At 36.3% G+C, this 16,032-nt stretch overlaps 1 protein-coding gene across 3 annotated transcripts in view; it reads left to right on the top strand.

Annotated features, from left to right (window-relative positions):
• Positions 1 to 13,935, top strand: part of grk6 (G protein-coupled receptor kinase 6) — a 61,673-nt gene extending 47,738 nt beyond the window's left edge. Inside the window, exons 15-17 of one of the 3 annotated variants that reach the window (XR_007181424.1) lie at positions 3,968 to 4,102; positions 9,527 to 9,864; positions 11,017 to 13,935. Coding sequence is in view for 2 of the 3 variants with exons in the window: in XM_048167321.1 (XP_048023278.1) it covers positions 3,968 to 4,102; positions 9,527 to 9,577 (186 nt within the window). In the remaining variant the exon portion in view is untranslated. Of the gene's footprint in view, positions 1 to 3,967; positions 4,103 to 5,327; positions 5,347 to 9,526 lie in introns of those variants that run through there. The other 2 variants (XM_048167321.1, XM_048167322.1) reach the window with 2 other exon arrangements.
• Positions 13,936 to 16,032: the final 2,097 nt, after the last annotated feature.

The following is a 16,032-nucleotide window of genomic DNA, read 5'->3' on the forward strand; positions in this document are numbered from 1 at the left end:
TTCAACGCGCTATTATTATGTTTGAGATATCAACCACTTGGTCGATGACCATAATGTTTGTATAAACTGTAGGTAACAACTGGTAAAATGTACACCTAGGTCATAAAAACCGTAATGATACCTACACTTAAATATTTTCTTCTCAGCCATGTCATCAATTGCTCTTGAGTGAAATCTCCTCCCATCCGTTGTCTGATTGGCATTTCGCAAGGATTCCTGGGTAGTTAAAGTGTGCTGAAGACAGCTTCAAGGGTACAAAGGGGGTGCCGCTGAGCACACTTCAGAGCGTTAAAATGCTGAATGGAACGGCCTACGGACACGTAGACTCGGCAAGCACGCGCAATTTAAGTCCACGAGACCGAAAGTCCACATGAAGTGCGCCATTTGGGACAGGGCCTATGACATGGCATGAACGTAGCATTAGTTAACATGAACTAACAATGAAAAGCACTTTTTCTAAAGCATTTGTTAATCAAAAGTTTTGTTTGTTTATATTATTTAGTGATAGGAGCTAACATGAACAATGAACTAACATTATGAACAATGAACTAACATTAACAAAATTAATAAATACTGTAACAAATATATTGCTTATTGTTAGTTGATGCATTAACTAATGTTAGCTAATGGGACTTTATTGTAAAGTGTTAGCACAGATTTAATGAACTATTTCAATTTTAGTTTTAATTTTTACTTAAACTTATTTCACTTAAACTTATTTCAGTTAGTTTTCAAGACATTATTTGAAAATTATTAAAATTTATATAATTTATATTATCATTATTTATATACTATTGTAGTTTTTATTATTAACAATTTGAATTAGGTTTCATTTTTATATTTTCAGTTTTTAGTTTATTTTTGTAATGTTGTGCTTTTGTCATTTTTATTAGTTCTTGTTTTTTTTAACAAATATTTCAAAATTTTAATTTATAAATATTTGTTAATTTAATAGTTTTAATTTTATTTCAACAACACTAGACAGAATAAAATAATACAAGTTTCTTAATAAAAATTATAATTTAAGAGGGTTTTGAACATCTACTGCTAGAAAAAAAAGCCGGTTTAATTGGACATTTGTCTCAAACCCTTGTACTTACTGAGATATTAGTCGCAGCCTGAGAACGTCTGATGCATAAGGCACACAAAATTGGAAACACTTGAGGAATTTCAAAGTCATCATCCGATTGGTTGAATTCTGCATGATTTACGGGAGACGTGTGTCGCGTTCTTTAACGGTCCATTGGAAACAAAGCTGTTGTGATGCCAAACCCCCTCATGGAAGAAGAAAGCAGTCATGTTTACAAGTGTGACAATGAGTGCTTATCAGTATCAACTAAACTAGAGATGCACTGATTGATCGGCCAGGGATCGGAATCGGACGATTTTCCTCATGATCGGCCTGGATCGGCGATCGGCCGATCAGTCTCACTTCTTACCGATTCCGAGCCGTTCTTTTTTGTTACCAGCGGCACAGGCAATAACGTAAAATGCGCGTTCCAGTTCTCTTCTCTGTCACGGTGAAGTCAGTGACACACACCCGCGCGGGCGCCTCCTCTCTCTCACTCGCCTCATTCGCTCCGGTTAAATAGTGCTTACTGCGCATAATTTTAGTCATTCCCTCAGGTTTCGCGCTCACACGAAAGCCCGCGCTCCACTGATCTATATTAGTGAAGCGAACAAGCCACGCTCAGTCTCAAACAGAGATAGAAGTCAAACAGACTCACAAGTACCAAAATAAGCGCCTTCCTGCGCTCAAACTGTCAAATACATACACAAGTATGTCAAAACCAGCGGCACAGGCAATCTTGGCGAGTACACAGATAAACACTGTCAGTTTTGAATCGTTAAATAGCTAAGAAAGTGTATAGAGTGCCCCAGGGATGACGCGTTTTTGTAGGCCAACCCGGAAGTTAGCGGCGCGCGGGTTCCCTCGACTGAAAGCCTATTCATTTTTCCCATAGACTTTTGGAAAATCGCAGAAAATAAGCTCTGTGTTTAACAAAGGGTTATGACACTTACACGTTTTGTCTATCAAGATAATCTTTACAAGTTAACACAACATTTATAGATTTTGAAGCCTAAATAAAGTCGTCAGATATAAAAGGCTAACAGTAGGCTATAAACGGACTACAGCACACCATGATCGCGGATCAACGTCGTCACCACCAAGCGTCCTCAAACTTTATTTAGAAAACAACTCTATTTAAAAACATGCTCACTGATTATGATCTGCGCTGTGTATGAATACTTATCCACTTTTTCATGAGAAATGCTGTCCAAATGTCCCGTTTTTAATGATGACGTCTAAAGTCCCCGCCAAAGGAAGTAGTCCCTTTTAGCAATTTGTTAGCAACCGCCGATTTGAAGACGCAGTAAAAGTTTAAAAAATCACAAGTGGGTTATAACTGGTGTGTTTTATGTCATAGATCAAAACGTGAAAGTATTTAGAGGCTTTGTTTACCACAGACCTTATTTCAGGCGATTTAGCAAAAACCCATTCAAAAAACCCATAGACTTTATGGCGTTGGAACCGGAAGTCCTAAAATGCTAACTCGCTTTCGGGTTTTGCCTACAAAAACGCGTCATCCCTGGGGCACTCTATAGAGTGCCCCAGGGATGACGCGTTTTTGTAGGCCAACCTGGAAGTTAGCGGCGCGCGGGTTCCCTCGACTGAAAGCCTATTCATTTTTCCCATAGACTTTTGGAAAATCGCAGAAAATAAGCTCTGTGTTTAACAAAGGGTTATGACACTTACACGTTTTGTCTATCAAGATAATCTTTACAAGTTAACACAACATTTGTAGATTTTGAAGCCTAAATAAAGTCGTCAGATATAAAAGGCTAACAGTAGGCTATAAACGGACTACAGCACACCATGGTCGCGGATCAACGTCGTCACCACCAAGCTTCCTCAAACTTTATTTAGAAAACAACTCTATTTAAAAAAATAAAAATCACAAAAATCACAAGTGGGTTATAACTGGTGTGTTTTATGTCATAGATCAAAACGTGAAAGTATTTAGAGGCTTTGTTAACCACAGACCTTATTTCAGGAGATTTAGCAAAAACCCATTCAAAAAACCCATAGACTTTATGGCGTTGGAACCGGAAGTCCTAAAATGCTAACTCGCTTCCGGGTTTTGCCTACAAAAACGCGTCATCCCTGGGGCACTCTATTGGGTCTGTTGAACACCGTTCATAAACTCTTAAAGGGACAGCAGTCCAATATTCCTGCTGCTGTCTGTCATGTTAATCAAAGAACAAAAGACAAAGAAAATCAGTTTCAACTCTTGACTGAATACATTTTATAACTTTAATGGTAATAATTGATCTGTATTAATATTTACAATAAAGACTACAGAAATTAAAGTAACCAATGTAAAATAATACTGAATGTGTCATTTTACATCTGATTACTTTAATTTCTGTAGTATTTCTTACCTGAATAGAAACCCAGTTAACCCAAAAAACTTAGTTTCATAGCTCTCTTTATTCTATTGCATTTATTTGAGCTGTTTATATTTTATTACTGACTTTTACTTGTTTTTTTTTTTTGTTTTGTTTTTTTAAATGAAAATAAAACTTTGCATTGAAGAAAAGTAGATTTTTGTTTGTATATGTTGTCAATTATAGTTCTTAGAAAGAAAATCGGAATCGGCAAAAATCGGTATCGGCCGATCTCACTAACAAAAAATCGGAAATCGGAATCGGCCAAGAAAATTGCAATCGGTGCATCTCTAAACTAAACACTGGATTTTCAAAAGTATGTGAAGTTCACGGCATAGATTCTTTAAAATACGTATAAAGTTTTACACGCCGGTCTGTTATTGTAGGGACATCGACTTCTGAAGGTCTGTCTACTAAAGACTACTGAGATATAGACCTTGTGACAACAAGCCCCAGATTTCCCTATATTAGTTTGACTTTAATTCTGTGTGTGTTGTCATTTCATGAATCCATTCAGATGATAGAGACTGAGTGCTTCAAAGAACTCAACATCTTGAACTTGGATGGCACTGTGCCCCCTGACCTGGACTGGAGAGGTCAACCCTCCCCCCCACCCAAACAGGGCTTACTGCAGAGACTCTTCGGCCGGCAGGTGAGATTTCCTCACATTCTTCTATTATTTATATGCATTGTTTTTGCTCCAAGACATTATTGTTTGTTCCATTAGTGAATGAGGTTTTCAGCCAAAGTGTATCTGAACCTTTTTGTGTCCTGTATTATGTTTGATACTGAAATGGTATACTGGTTTGCAGGCGATACTTGTAATGCAATAAAATATCAGTGTGCAGGATTTCTTCCCCTTATACCTTCTGTATAATTTAGTCAAGTATGACATGATTAATATAATATAGACAGATTACAAATGTATAAATTTTTAGAGCCTGTTGCCTTTGTTCTCACTTTTATTTGGCTCTCTTGGCACTCTTTAATCACAATGTAAACTAAATGTAAAAGCATGTTAGCCTTTATTAGCACACAAATTTGTATCTTAGACAAAAAGTATGCTTGTTGCTATGAAATGGTAGAAATCTTGTGAAATGGTTGAAATTTCTAAATACGGATGCACCAAAATGAAAATTCTGGGCTGAAACGGAAACTGAAAATTCTGGATGCACTTGGCCGAAAACCAAAACTGAAACTTATTTTAAAATAGCTTTATTTATATATAAATATATATATATATATATATATATATATATATATATATATATATATATATATATATATATATATATATTAGACTTTTTAATGAAATTCAATTAATTTAATGATACTGAATTTAAAAAATACAAGCCAATAAAATAAAATAACCACACTTTTATTGAAAGTAACACTAAAATTAGACAGAAAATATATTATTATACTACGGGGGCTGTTGAATGCTTAAATCTGATTAGTTGATCAACGTTCTAAGGTGAACATTTACTTTCAGGGAAATGCACGGCTAAAGTAGTTCTAGGCAAGTCTTGACCGCATTACAGTTCCATATCACTTCGCCAAATGATTTCAGTTATTTCAAAAGGTCCTTACAGCCTATAACAGCAAAAGAAACAAAACCCACAACGACACTGGCCAAGTAAATAAATATAGTAAACTATAGGAAGAAAACGACAAAACTCTCTCTCTCTCTCTCTCTCTCTCTCCCTCACTCTCTCTTTCAAACGTACACATGTACTGTATAACATTACACACACACTCGCACAGAAACTTGTTGTCAGCGCACCTCTGATGAATTAATCAGTAAAATGACTCACCAGCAAGGTAATAGCTGTGCGATTCTTGAGGTAGATAAACTTATAGTTTCGTTTTGCTATTAGTAGAGACAGTGCTGCCGTGAGAAAGACACAGACACTCAGGTAGGCTAATTCACATATGCTCTCTCTCTCTCTCTCTCTCTCTCTCTGCATTAATAAGTGTGTTAATAACTGTATCAATGGTATTTTTCTGCTATTAAGGCTCAAGCCTCTGTTACTAGTTCTGAAATGACGTTTTGGAATTAGCAACGGAGGCTTGGGATGAGATGCGTAAGAAATTAGTCTCACACACAAGAGTGTTTTAAGGACAAAAACCTGATAAATGTCTTGAAATACACCATCAAAACAGTGTCTTGAGGTGCGGTAACCGTAGTATAAGCAGAATAATTGACGATGGGCCATTAAATTATTAGAAAATAATGCACACCCACATATTGAATATCAATATATTATTCTTTATTCAGTTCTATGCAACAGAATTCAGATTTATTTTTTGACCAATTATCCAAATAATGTACAGTACAGTCCAAAAGTTTGGAACCACTAAGATTTTTAATGTTTTTAAAATAAGTTTCGTCTGCTCACCAAGGCTACATTTATTTAATTAAAAATACAGTAAAAAACTGTAATATTGTGAAATATTATTACAATTTAAAATAACTGTGTACTATTTAAATATATTTGACAAAGTAATTTATTCCTGTGATGCAAAGCTGAATTTTCAGCATCGTTACTCCAGTCTTCAGTGTCACATGATGATTTGCTGCTCAATAAACATTTATGATTATTTTCAATGTTGAAAACAGTTGTGTACTTTTTTTTTCAGGATTCCTTGATGAATAGAAAGTTCAAAAGAACAGCATTTATCTGAAATACAAAGCTTCTGTAGCATTATACACTAGGGGTGGGACAGAATATCGATGTGGTGATATATCGTCATCCTTCTCTGTGCGATACGAGAATCGTATCGCTGCGCCAAATATCGATATTTTAATTTTAAAAAAAATAAAGCGCTATATATACATTTCTTTGCTCAAAGCGTCCTACTTCAAGGCGGCGCTCGACACATGAATGAGGGAAACGTGAACTTAAGTTAACTAGCCTAAGAAAAAGAGGTTATTAACAGGATGGCGGACAGCAGTGTGAGTAAAATAGATGCCCCAGCCACGTTTATGTTCAAAGTCTTGACGCACTTTTATACCATTGATGTGACAGTCGTAGACATCTTTGACGTTCTTCACCGAGGGCTTAGATATACACGGGAGCATTTGAAAGCATATATTAGGGATCCTCTGATAGACGCCTGCTTTCGAACGCTCCCGTTAGGGCTGGGCCATATATCGCATGCGATTGTCACGCGCATTTCGTCAGTAAAGCCGGTTCCCTGATTACCTCTAAATCGCCATCACCTGCTTTAAAATGGAGCGCCTTTTAATAGACAGAGCCGTAGATCACTGATAAGCCACGCAAAATCGGGTTCATTATCGAAGTCGATTCATCTTCGATACTGAACGCGATTTTGCGTGGCTTCTCCGTGAACTACGGCTTTGTCTATTAAAAGGCGCTCCATTTGAAAGCAGGTGATGGCGATTTAGCGGTAATCAGGGAACCGGCTTTACTGACGAAATGCGCGTGACAATCGCATGCGATATAATCGCCCAGCCCTAGCTCCCGTGTATATCTAAGCGCTTGAAGAACATCAAAGGGTCTGTTTGCACCTGGTGACTTCATGCATTTTCTCTGATCGGATAGCTATCCGATCGTGAAAAGACCAGGTCTAAATGCCTAAATACGCATTTGAGACGGATTTAAATCCGATCGCTCAAACCACTTCAGGAGATGGTCTGGAACGCATTCCAGTCAAAACTGTCTATGCTCAGTCTAAATGCATCTGGTTGTTGAAACTACATATGTAAATTTTACTTCTCCCAAAAATACTAAAACTGAAACATGTGAGAGTCAGATATGACAACGCTACTGCATCACACATCGCCGCAGATCTCTTCAGCAAGCTGACGCGCAAACGGCCGCATATGAAAGTGAAAGTAAGTCGCAGACGCATAACACACAATTATCTTCATTAAAAGTAATGAGACCTTATACCAGTGCTGTTGCCGCTCTCTCCTATTGCAGTCTTTGATTTTGAAATTAACTGATGGTCAATAAAATGCACCTCATATTTCTTGCTTTCGGTGACGTGAACTCTATTAAATGTACATATAAGATCGGATTTATCCGTTAACCTGCACTTAACCTTTTCACGTGCATTTTGTTTTCATATTAAGACCAATATCGCGATGTATCATTATAGGATTGTCTAGCGATATATCGATTATCGCAGAATCGCTGACTCGCGATATTATCGTTATCGTGAGCCATTTATCGTGATCGTATCGTATCGTGAGGTACCCTCTGATTCCCACCCCTATTATACACTACCATTCAAAAGTTTAGGGTCAGTAAGAATTTTTATTTTTTTGAAAAGAAATTAAAGAAATGAATACTTTTATTCAGCAAGGATGCATTAAATCAATCAAAAGTGGCAGTAAAGACATTTATAATGTTACAAAAGATTAGATTTCAGATAAACACTGTTCTTTTGAACTTTCTATTCATCAAATAATCCTGAAAAAAAATATTGTGCACAAATATTTTGTACAATTGTACACATTAAATGTTTCTTGAGCAGCAGATCAGCATATTAGAATGATTTCTGAAGGATCATGTGACACTGAAGACTGGAGTAATGATGCTGAAAAATCAGCTTTGCCATCACAGGAATAAATTACTTTGTGAAATATATTCAAATAGAAAACAGTTATTTTAAATTGTAATAATATTTCACAATTTTACTGTATTTTTAATTAAATAAATGTAGTCTTGGTGAGCAGACGAAACTTCTTTTAAAAACATTAAAAATCTTAGTGGTTCCAAACTTTTGGACTGTACTGTATACTCCTACAAAGCTATTATAACAGCATGTAAGCAGAGTATATCATACTACTACTTAGAAATTTCATGATGGCATGATATTTGAGCAGACTTTGCTTGTCCAATGAGCGGTACATGAGTGGAGTGTTCGTATGGGGCGTGAGCAACTGAGCCGAGTGCACGTGAATAGATAGGAATATTGAGTGGATATACACTGTTGTAGTGATAATGGCTAAACCTGATCGCTGAACACTGAGGGGTGGGGCAGTATATATTTTCGGTTCATACTTTGGCCGCTTTTCTCTTTCGGGCCAAAAAATTAAAATCATTTTCGACGGCAGAAATTTTGGTGCATCCCTATTTAAAAGTATAACCTATTGACCCTGGAAGTTTGGGCTGGACATTCAAGGCCTTGTGCTTTTATTTTATTTTTGTAATAGAATTATCTTTACACTTTAGATCACCCAAAGGTTAGATCAGGTTAAATCACCCAAAAATGAAATTTCTCTCATTAATTACTCACCCTCATGTCATTCCAAACCCGCAAGACCTTCGTTCATCTTCAGAACACAAATGAAGATCTTTTGTGATGAAATCCGAGAGGTTTTTTATCTCCCATAGAAAGCAACGAAATTACCACATTCAAGGTCCAGAAAAGTAGTAAAGACATGGTTAAAATAGTCAACAGGACTACAGTGGTTAAACCCTAATGCTATGAAGTGATGAAAATACTTTTTTGTGTGCAAAAAAACCACAAAAATAATGACTTTATTCAACAATTTCTTCTCTTCCCTGTCAGTCTCCTACGCAGGTGACACAGTGCAGCGCTTCCATGTTTACATTCAAACGTTGCTTTGTAACATTAAGGTTGAACCACTGTCATCACATTGACTATTTTAACAATGTCTTTACTACTTTTCTGGACCCTTGAATGTGGTAATTTCATTGCTTTCTATGGGAGACTTAAGGATTTCATCAAAAATATCTTAATTTGTGTTCTGAAGATGAACAAAGATCTTATGAGTTTGGTGAGTACTTAATGACACAAATTTCATTTTTGGGTGAGCTAACCCTTTAAGACACACCACCAAAGCATTATTTACTACATGTTAACGCTAGACTGTTGCAGGTAACATTGAGGAAGGATAATTTTTTTTCTAGAGAGCATTTGATTGGACACGGCCCTAAGTGCAAGATGAGTCATACATTTTTAGGGGGCTGTTTTCCATTTCAAATCAACTTTTATTAGCACACTAGCATACAGATGAAAAGGTTGATGTCTGCTGATGTCCCTGTGTTTGACTGTGCATGTTTCTATGCTGCTCCCACAGGAATGCTGTGGAAATTGCAGCGACAGTGAGGAGGAGCCCACACGGCTGTGAAGGCATGGCCTGCCAGGGGCTCCTCCCCTACACCACTGAGGATCTCATTTGTTTACAGTTTTTGCACATTTGTATTTTTAAGATAGCTCTATATAAACATTGGAATGTATATTTTCACTCTATAGCCATGCAGTGTATCTTATTTAAAGTCATCGAAATGAAAAGGACAGAAAAAAGGGTCCCAATTATTGTCCTTTGATCATGTGTGAAGTATGGCAAGGACAAATGGTTCAACACTGCTCAAGTCTCAAACCCGGTTGACCCGACCGATCTTGTACATTTCGTAGGTATGTCTCGCAGCCTCTTTGCGCTTTTCTTTTCTTTTTCTGTTCTTGTACGATTTCACACATGTACAGTATGCACTCTAAATATTTGTTTTAGACGTGGGGAGCAAAGGAAATTTGCTTTTGCAGATATTTTTATATTTATATTTTGAATTTTATTTTCTTATGGTAATCTCGACAATCAAATGACACCATTTGTATAAAATAGTGATAAATGTGCATTAATGGATTTTAAAAAAGCAAAAACAGGAAAGGACTATAAAACAGAGGGAAATGTTAAAATCATAAATTCGCTACCGAAGTCTCAAATATGTTATCTAAGGTTACTATAGCTAGAGATACCTAGTAAACCAAATAGGCGTGACTAAAGTGCATATGCGTACAATAACAACTGCAAACAGTTGTACCGTGTTGTAAATATGGGACACTCATCTGTAAAGTCTTCAGTGCGTCTTCCTGCTAATTCTTCTCTGGATACCTGAGAAGAACATCCTGGTTAAAGTCCTGTGTGGCCCATATGTTACATAATGAGTCAAACCATGAGGCATTATTTTCCATTTTACGATATATTTCACAACGTGACTGGTAATAACGACATTGTAATTTGTCAAATTCCAGCTCTGAAGACTGAAAGACTTTAATACTCAAACAATGCTCAGCAATTGATCATGCTAATAGACATTATAAATGTTATTTAATGTTTTTATAAGTAGATATGCGCAATTTTATGGGCTGCATACAATTTAATTGCTGCTTTTTTTACATGTAGGTCAAACAAAAATTAATTTGCCAAAAAGAAATGTTTTGTTTTGTGTTACGTATCCCCTGCGATCACAATAAGCTCTTTATGTTTTCAGTTGCTCAGAAATATGATGTCTTGGGAACCTTGTTGTAAATTTGATCTCTTGATGCACTTAAGACCAAACAAGTTCAATTTTTGTCCTCCATCTTCATAGAAGGTGCCTTTTGAAGTTTTAAGGTACTCTTGTCATTAGGGTTTTTTATTCAAATATCTCCATGATATTTTTGAGTTGGCTTAGCATTTTGTGCGCACACTTTCTCTTTTCTCTGCTGTTGTTTTACCTCAAATATCTGTGCCCTGTGGATGTTCATATTTTTTCTAAACCTTGTGAATTCTTATTTTGGACATCGTAGAATCTCGCAAAAGGCTTTGGGACTTTGTATTGAAGCCTAGCTGAACGCGTAACATCGGTGACCTACCAACTCAAGGGTCTGTAATACATAAAATACTTGGAGGAAGTCTTTGGAAGTGCCGTCAGTTGATGGTCCACATTTCTCATCCACCTGCAGTTTACGTTAATTCTCTTGGATAAACTCAAATACATTCCAGTCTCTACCGTACTGTACAGTTGTAAAATTTATTCAGTTTTTTTGTTTGTTTGTTTGTTTATTTAGCAATAATGGATTTGATAAGTATAACTATTATGTAAATGTGTATAAAATGACAACATTTCAAATCTAGAGCGAGACGAAACTTAGTTTGACTCAATGTTTTCCTGAGCCAGGCTTTTAACACTGTGAAGTGATCATTTCTGTCACAGTTGTACTTTTTTTTTCTTTTGTGCAATGCACTGATATTTTTTTTTTCTTTTTGTTTGCGAATTTATAACTGTGTATGTATGTGCGCGTGCCTAAATGCTGTATGTCTGAGTGTATGTGCGCTTTTACCTGCACTGCATGTGCCCATATTCTTTATCATAACCACTAGTGGATGCCATTTTTTTGCCCTAAATGAGTGAAATGTTACATTTTAGGGAAGCTTTCAGTGTTTTTCTTTTCCAAGAGAGAACTTCAGGTTCACTGATAATAATGTTGTCTATTAGTAGTAATACCAATCCTTTCAATATTATAGATTTCACGTTTACCTCAAGGCAGAGCGAAACTCAAACTTTCATACAGAACAAGACTTATACTGAGAAATAGACATGCCAGTGCTTTGGAAGTCAGTGTCAAAATGGAAATGGCACACTTCCAGCCACATTTGTCAGTGTTATTAATCTATTCATTTCAGTTGTAAACAATAGAAACAGACCCCGTGATATGAATTCTGTCATACTAGTATTTTTGTTGTTTTGAAGAGTATAAACAAGTGAGATTATTCCTACATCTTATAAGCCTCAAAGTGTATGGTGCCATTTTAAGCATCATTTTCCATTAGCAAACATGCCATTGAGGGCTATAGAATCAAATTTTACATTTTAGTAACTGTATAATGTGCTAATATGAGTAGGGTAGGGTATATAACTAGATGATTTGGCTATTCTAATTTTAAAAGGTGGTTTAATTTGTCAAAGTGCCATTGTTATATTCTCTCACTATTGAAATTGTGTCAAGTTTTGCTGATAATGACTCAATTTTGTTAAAACAGATTTTAACATATCTGTATTATTTTGAAGCATCACTTTTTCTTTTGCCTAATATGTATGTAAAAGTCCATAGCCCTTTCATTTAAAGGGTCAGTTCACCAAAAAATGAAATAAATTGTCAATAAATATTTACTCACTGTCATCTTTTGTTCATCTTCAGAACACAAATGCAGATTTTTGTGATGAAATCTGAGAGCTTTCTGTACTGTCCATTGACAGCTACGCAACTACCACTTTGACGCTTTAAAACATTCATAAAGAGATTTTAAAACTAATCCATATTAATCGAACAGTTTAGTCCAAGATTTCTGAAGAGACAATCGCCTATGATTTATATGATAAACGGATTGAATTTAACATATAAACATTGATCAGCGAACATAAAAAGTTCAGCCGTGCTTGCTTGACGCAAGAGAATGAACCTCATTGGTTCTTGCACATCAAGCAAACATCCTTGAGCTTCCGTTTACCACAACTGATGTGTGAGTTGAATGTTTATATGTGAATAAAAGCCTAAATTTATCTGTTCATCATATAAAGAGATCTGGGGCCTCATTTATAAATTTGATCTTACGATCATTTCTCAGATGTGCGTACGTGTGATTCATAGAATGAACGTACACACAGAAAACGAGCATATGCCACTCTTTAAGGTGCGAAATCTATAAATTACAAATGATCTTGAACTTGCGCGCAGCTGAATGGTTTCAGTTCTTCACGTTATAAAAGACACCTAATTAGTGTCATTTAGTAATCATACAGTAATCTGATAAGGAAAAGTGCGTACGTCTGCTCAGACCCTGACGTGGCACTAAGCACTTTTCCAAGTCAAAGACCGTTTCTATAAAAATGAGCGTTGCCGTGGATTTAAGTGATTTAAGATCAAATCAGTGCGTACGCACGCTTTATAAATGAGGCCCAGAGTTTCTTCAGAAAATTTGGACTAAACCACTCAATTCATATGGATCTCTTTATGAACTTTATTAAAGTGGTAGTTGGACTGTCAATGGAGGGATGGAAATCTCTCAGATTTCAATAAAATATCTTCATTTAATTGAAAGATAAATGAAAGTCTTGCTGGTTTGAATGACATGAGGGTGAGCAAACAATAAAAGAATTATCATTTTTGGGTGAACTAATCTTTTAAGGCCAGAAGAATGTGTTTGGTTGTCTTGTACCTGTTTATCCCTGTTTTTGAAGCCTTATTTGTATGTGATACAAAAAAAAAAAAAAAAAAAAAAAGTTCCTGGATTGCACATTGAAAACTAATTTTTTGCTGATCTCAATAGTTAATTCTCACTCAGGTTACTGCCATTGTTATGTATGTTTTTATTTGCTTAATATATGTACACGGCCTTACTGATAAAATAATGTCAAGTTACTGGTTTATATTTGTCAAAGTTGCATAAAAAACATGCCATTGGGAACGTTGTTTATAGACTTTGATGTAAAGTTTGATTGTGATGATGATGATGATGACATTGAAGGAATTTGTTTAGTAATTGTTCTTGTCAAAGCACTGATGCTCATTTTCCCTGTTTAGTTTCTGCTGTCTGTCTCTGGCCTGTGAAGCCTGTACATTACGCATGGCCTCTCATGCAGGTCTTCTGTGTAACAAACTGAATTTTGTTTCGTTTTCCTTTTTTTCTGCATTAGTATTCAACTTCAATAAATTTTTATTTGGTTAGTTATTGTGTAGCTCTTCAACTCACTTCATATTTGAATTTATTCTGTCTATCTAAAATCTATCAAAATTGACAATTCTTATTTTTTTATGGAATATTGCAGTATTTATTATAAATTATTTATATAAATGATTTTAAAGACTTTCACTACTTCAGTTTCGTGCTGACTTTAAGACCTTATCAGTCTGACTGATTGCAAAGGCACAGTCATATTTTTTAATTTTTATTGGGCAAAAATATCAAACCAAGCAGCTTTCTGTGGTCAACACTGCAAATTTGTGTGAAGAACTTGAATCCGATGAAATATCTGCATAAGGGAATTTTGCCCTCTCAAAATTCCTGCAGATTGCTGTTGAAAAGACCATATTTCGTATGCAAAATTTGGTGTAGTAAAGGTAAATGTTACTGCACTTTAAAGTCCTTAGTATACACCCAAAGCAGGGAATATACTCTAAAAAATAATTGTGCTGTTTCAACCCAAAATTGGGCCAAATATGGACAATCCCAACTGTTGGATTAAAAATGTAATATAAAAATTTAACCCAACTGTTGGGTTTGTCCATTGTTGACCCAAATTTGGGTTGACAAAACCCTGCATTTTTTAGAGTGTAATCTGGTGGGTGTCATGTCCTCTAGTATTTCACTAGTGTCAACTCCGCCCCGCCCCTGATGTGGAAGAGGCACCAGCATAGCCACTGGCCCCTGGGCTTCTACGTGGCTTCAGCTAGATTCTGTAGACTAGGCTAAATGCTTACCTAGAGCGCCAATATCATTGCCACCCTCATACAGGTGCTGTCATATAATTAGAATATCATCAAAAAATTTATTTATTTCACTAATTCCATTCAAAAAGTGAAACTTGTATATTATATTCATTCATTACACACAGACTGATATATTTCAAATGTTTATTTCTTTTAATTTTGATGATTATAACTGACAACTAAGGAAAATCCCAAATTCAGTATCTCAGAAAATTAGAATATTACTTAAGACCAATACAAACAAAGGATTTTTAGAAATCTTGGCCAACTGAAAAGTATGAACATGAAAAGTATGAGCATGTACAGCACTCAATACTTAGTTGGGGCTCCTTTTGCCTGAATTACTGCAGCAATGCGGCGTGGCATGGAGTCGATCAGTCTGTGGCACTGCTCAGGTGTTATGAGAGCCCAGGTTGCTCTAATAGTGGCCTTCAGCTCTTCTGCATTGTTGGGTCTGGCATATTGCATCTTCCTCTTCACAATACACCATAGATTTTCTATGGGGTTAGGGTCAGGTGAGTTTGCTGGCCAATTAAGAACAGGGATACCATGGTCCTTAAACCAGGTACTGGTAGCTTTGGCACTGTGTGCAGGTGCCAAGTCCTGTTGGAAAATGAAATCTGCATCTCCATAAAGTTGGTCAGCAGCAAGAAGCATGAAGTGCTCTAAAACTTCCTGGTATGTGGCTGCGTTGACCTTGGACCTCAGAAAACAGTGGACCAACACCAGCAGATGACATGGCACCCCAAACCATCACTGACTGTGGAAACTTTACACTGGACCTCAAGCAACTTGGATTGTGTGCCTCTCCTCTCTTCCTCCAGACTCTGGGACCCTGATTTCCAAAGGAAATGCAAAATTTACTTTCATCAGAGAACATTACTTTGGACCACTCAGCAGCAGTCCAGTCCTTTTTGTCTTTAGCCCAGGCGAGACGCTTCTGACGCTGTCTGTTGTTCAAGAGTGGCTTGACACAAGGAATGCGACAGCTGAAACCCATGTCTTGCAAACGTCTGTGCGTAGTGGTTATTGAAGCACTGACTCCAGCTGCAGTCCACTCTTTGATGAAGTTTAATGTTCCTCTCATTTAGACACTTATTAGCAACCACATTTTTCAAGGTAAAGGTTTAAAAGATTAGTTCACTTTAATAATGAAAATTACCCCAAGATTTACTCACCCTCAAGCCATCCTATGACTTTCTTCTTTCTGTTGAACACAATCAGATTTACATTAATAAATATCCTGACACATCCAAGCTTTATAATGGCAGTGGACAGGACCAACGAGTATGAAGCTCAAGAAAGTGCCTCCATCCATCATCCAACAAGTTATAA

Source organism: Megalobrama amblycephala, linkage group LG18 (assembly GCF_018812025.1).
Source record: "Megalobrama amblycephala isolate DHTTF-2021 linkage group LG18, ASM1881202v1, whole genome shotgun sequence".
Lineage (NCBI taxonomy): Eukaryota > Metazoa > Chordata > Actinopteri > Cypriniformes > Xenocyprididae > Megalobrama > Megalobrama amblycephala.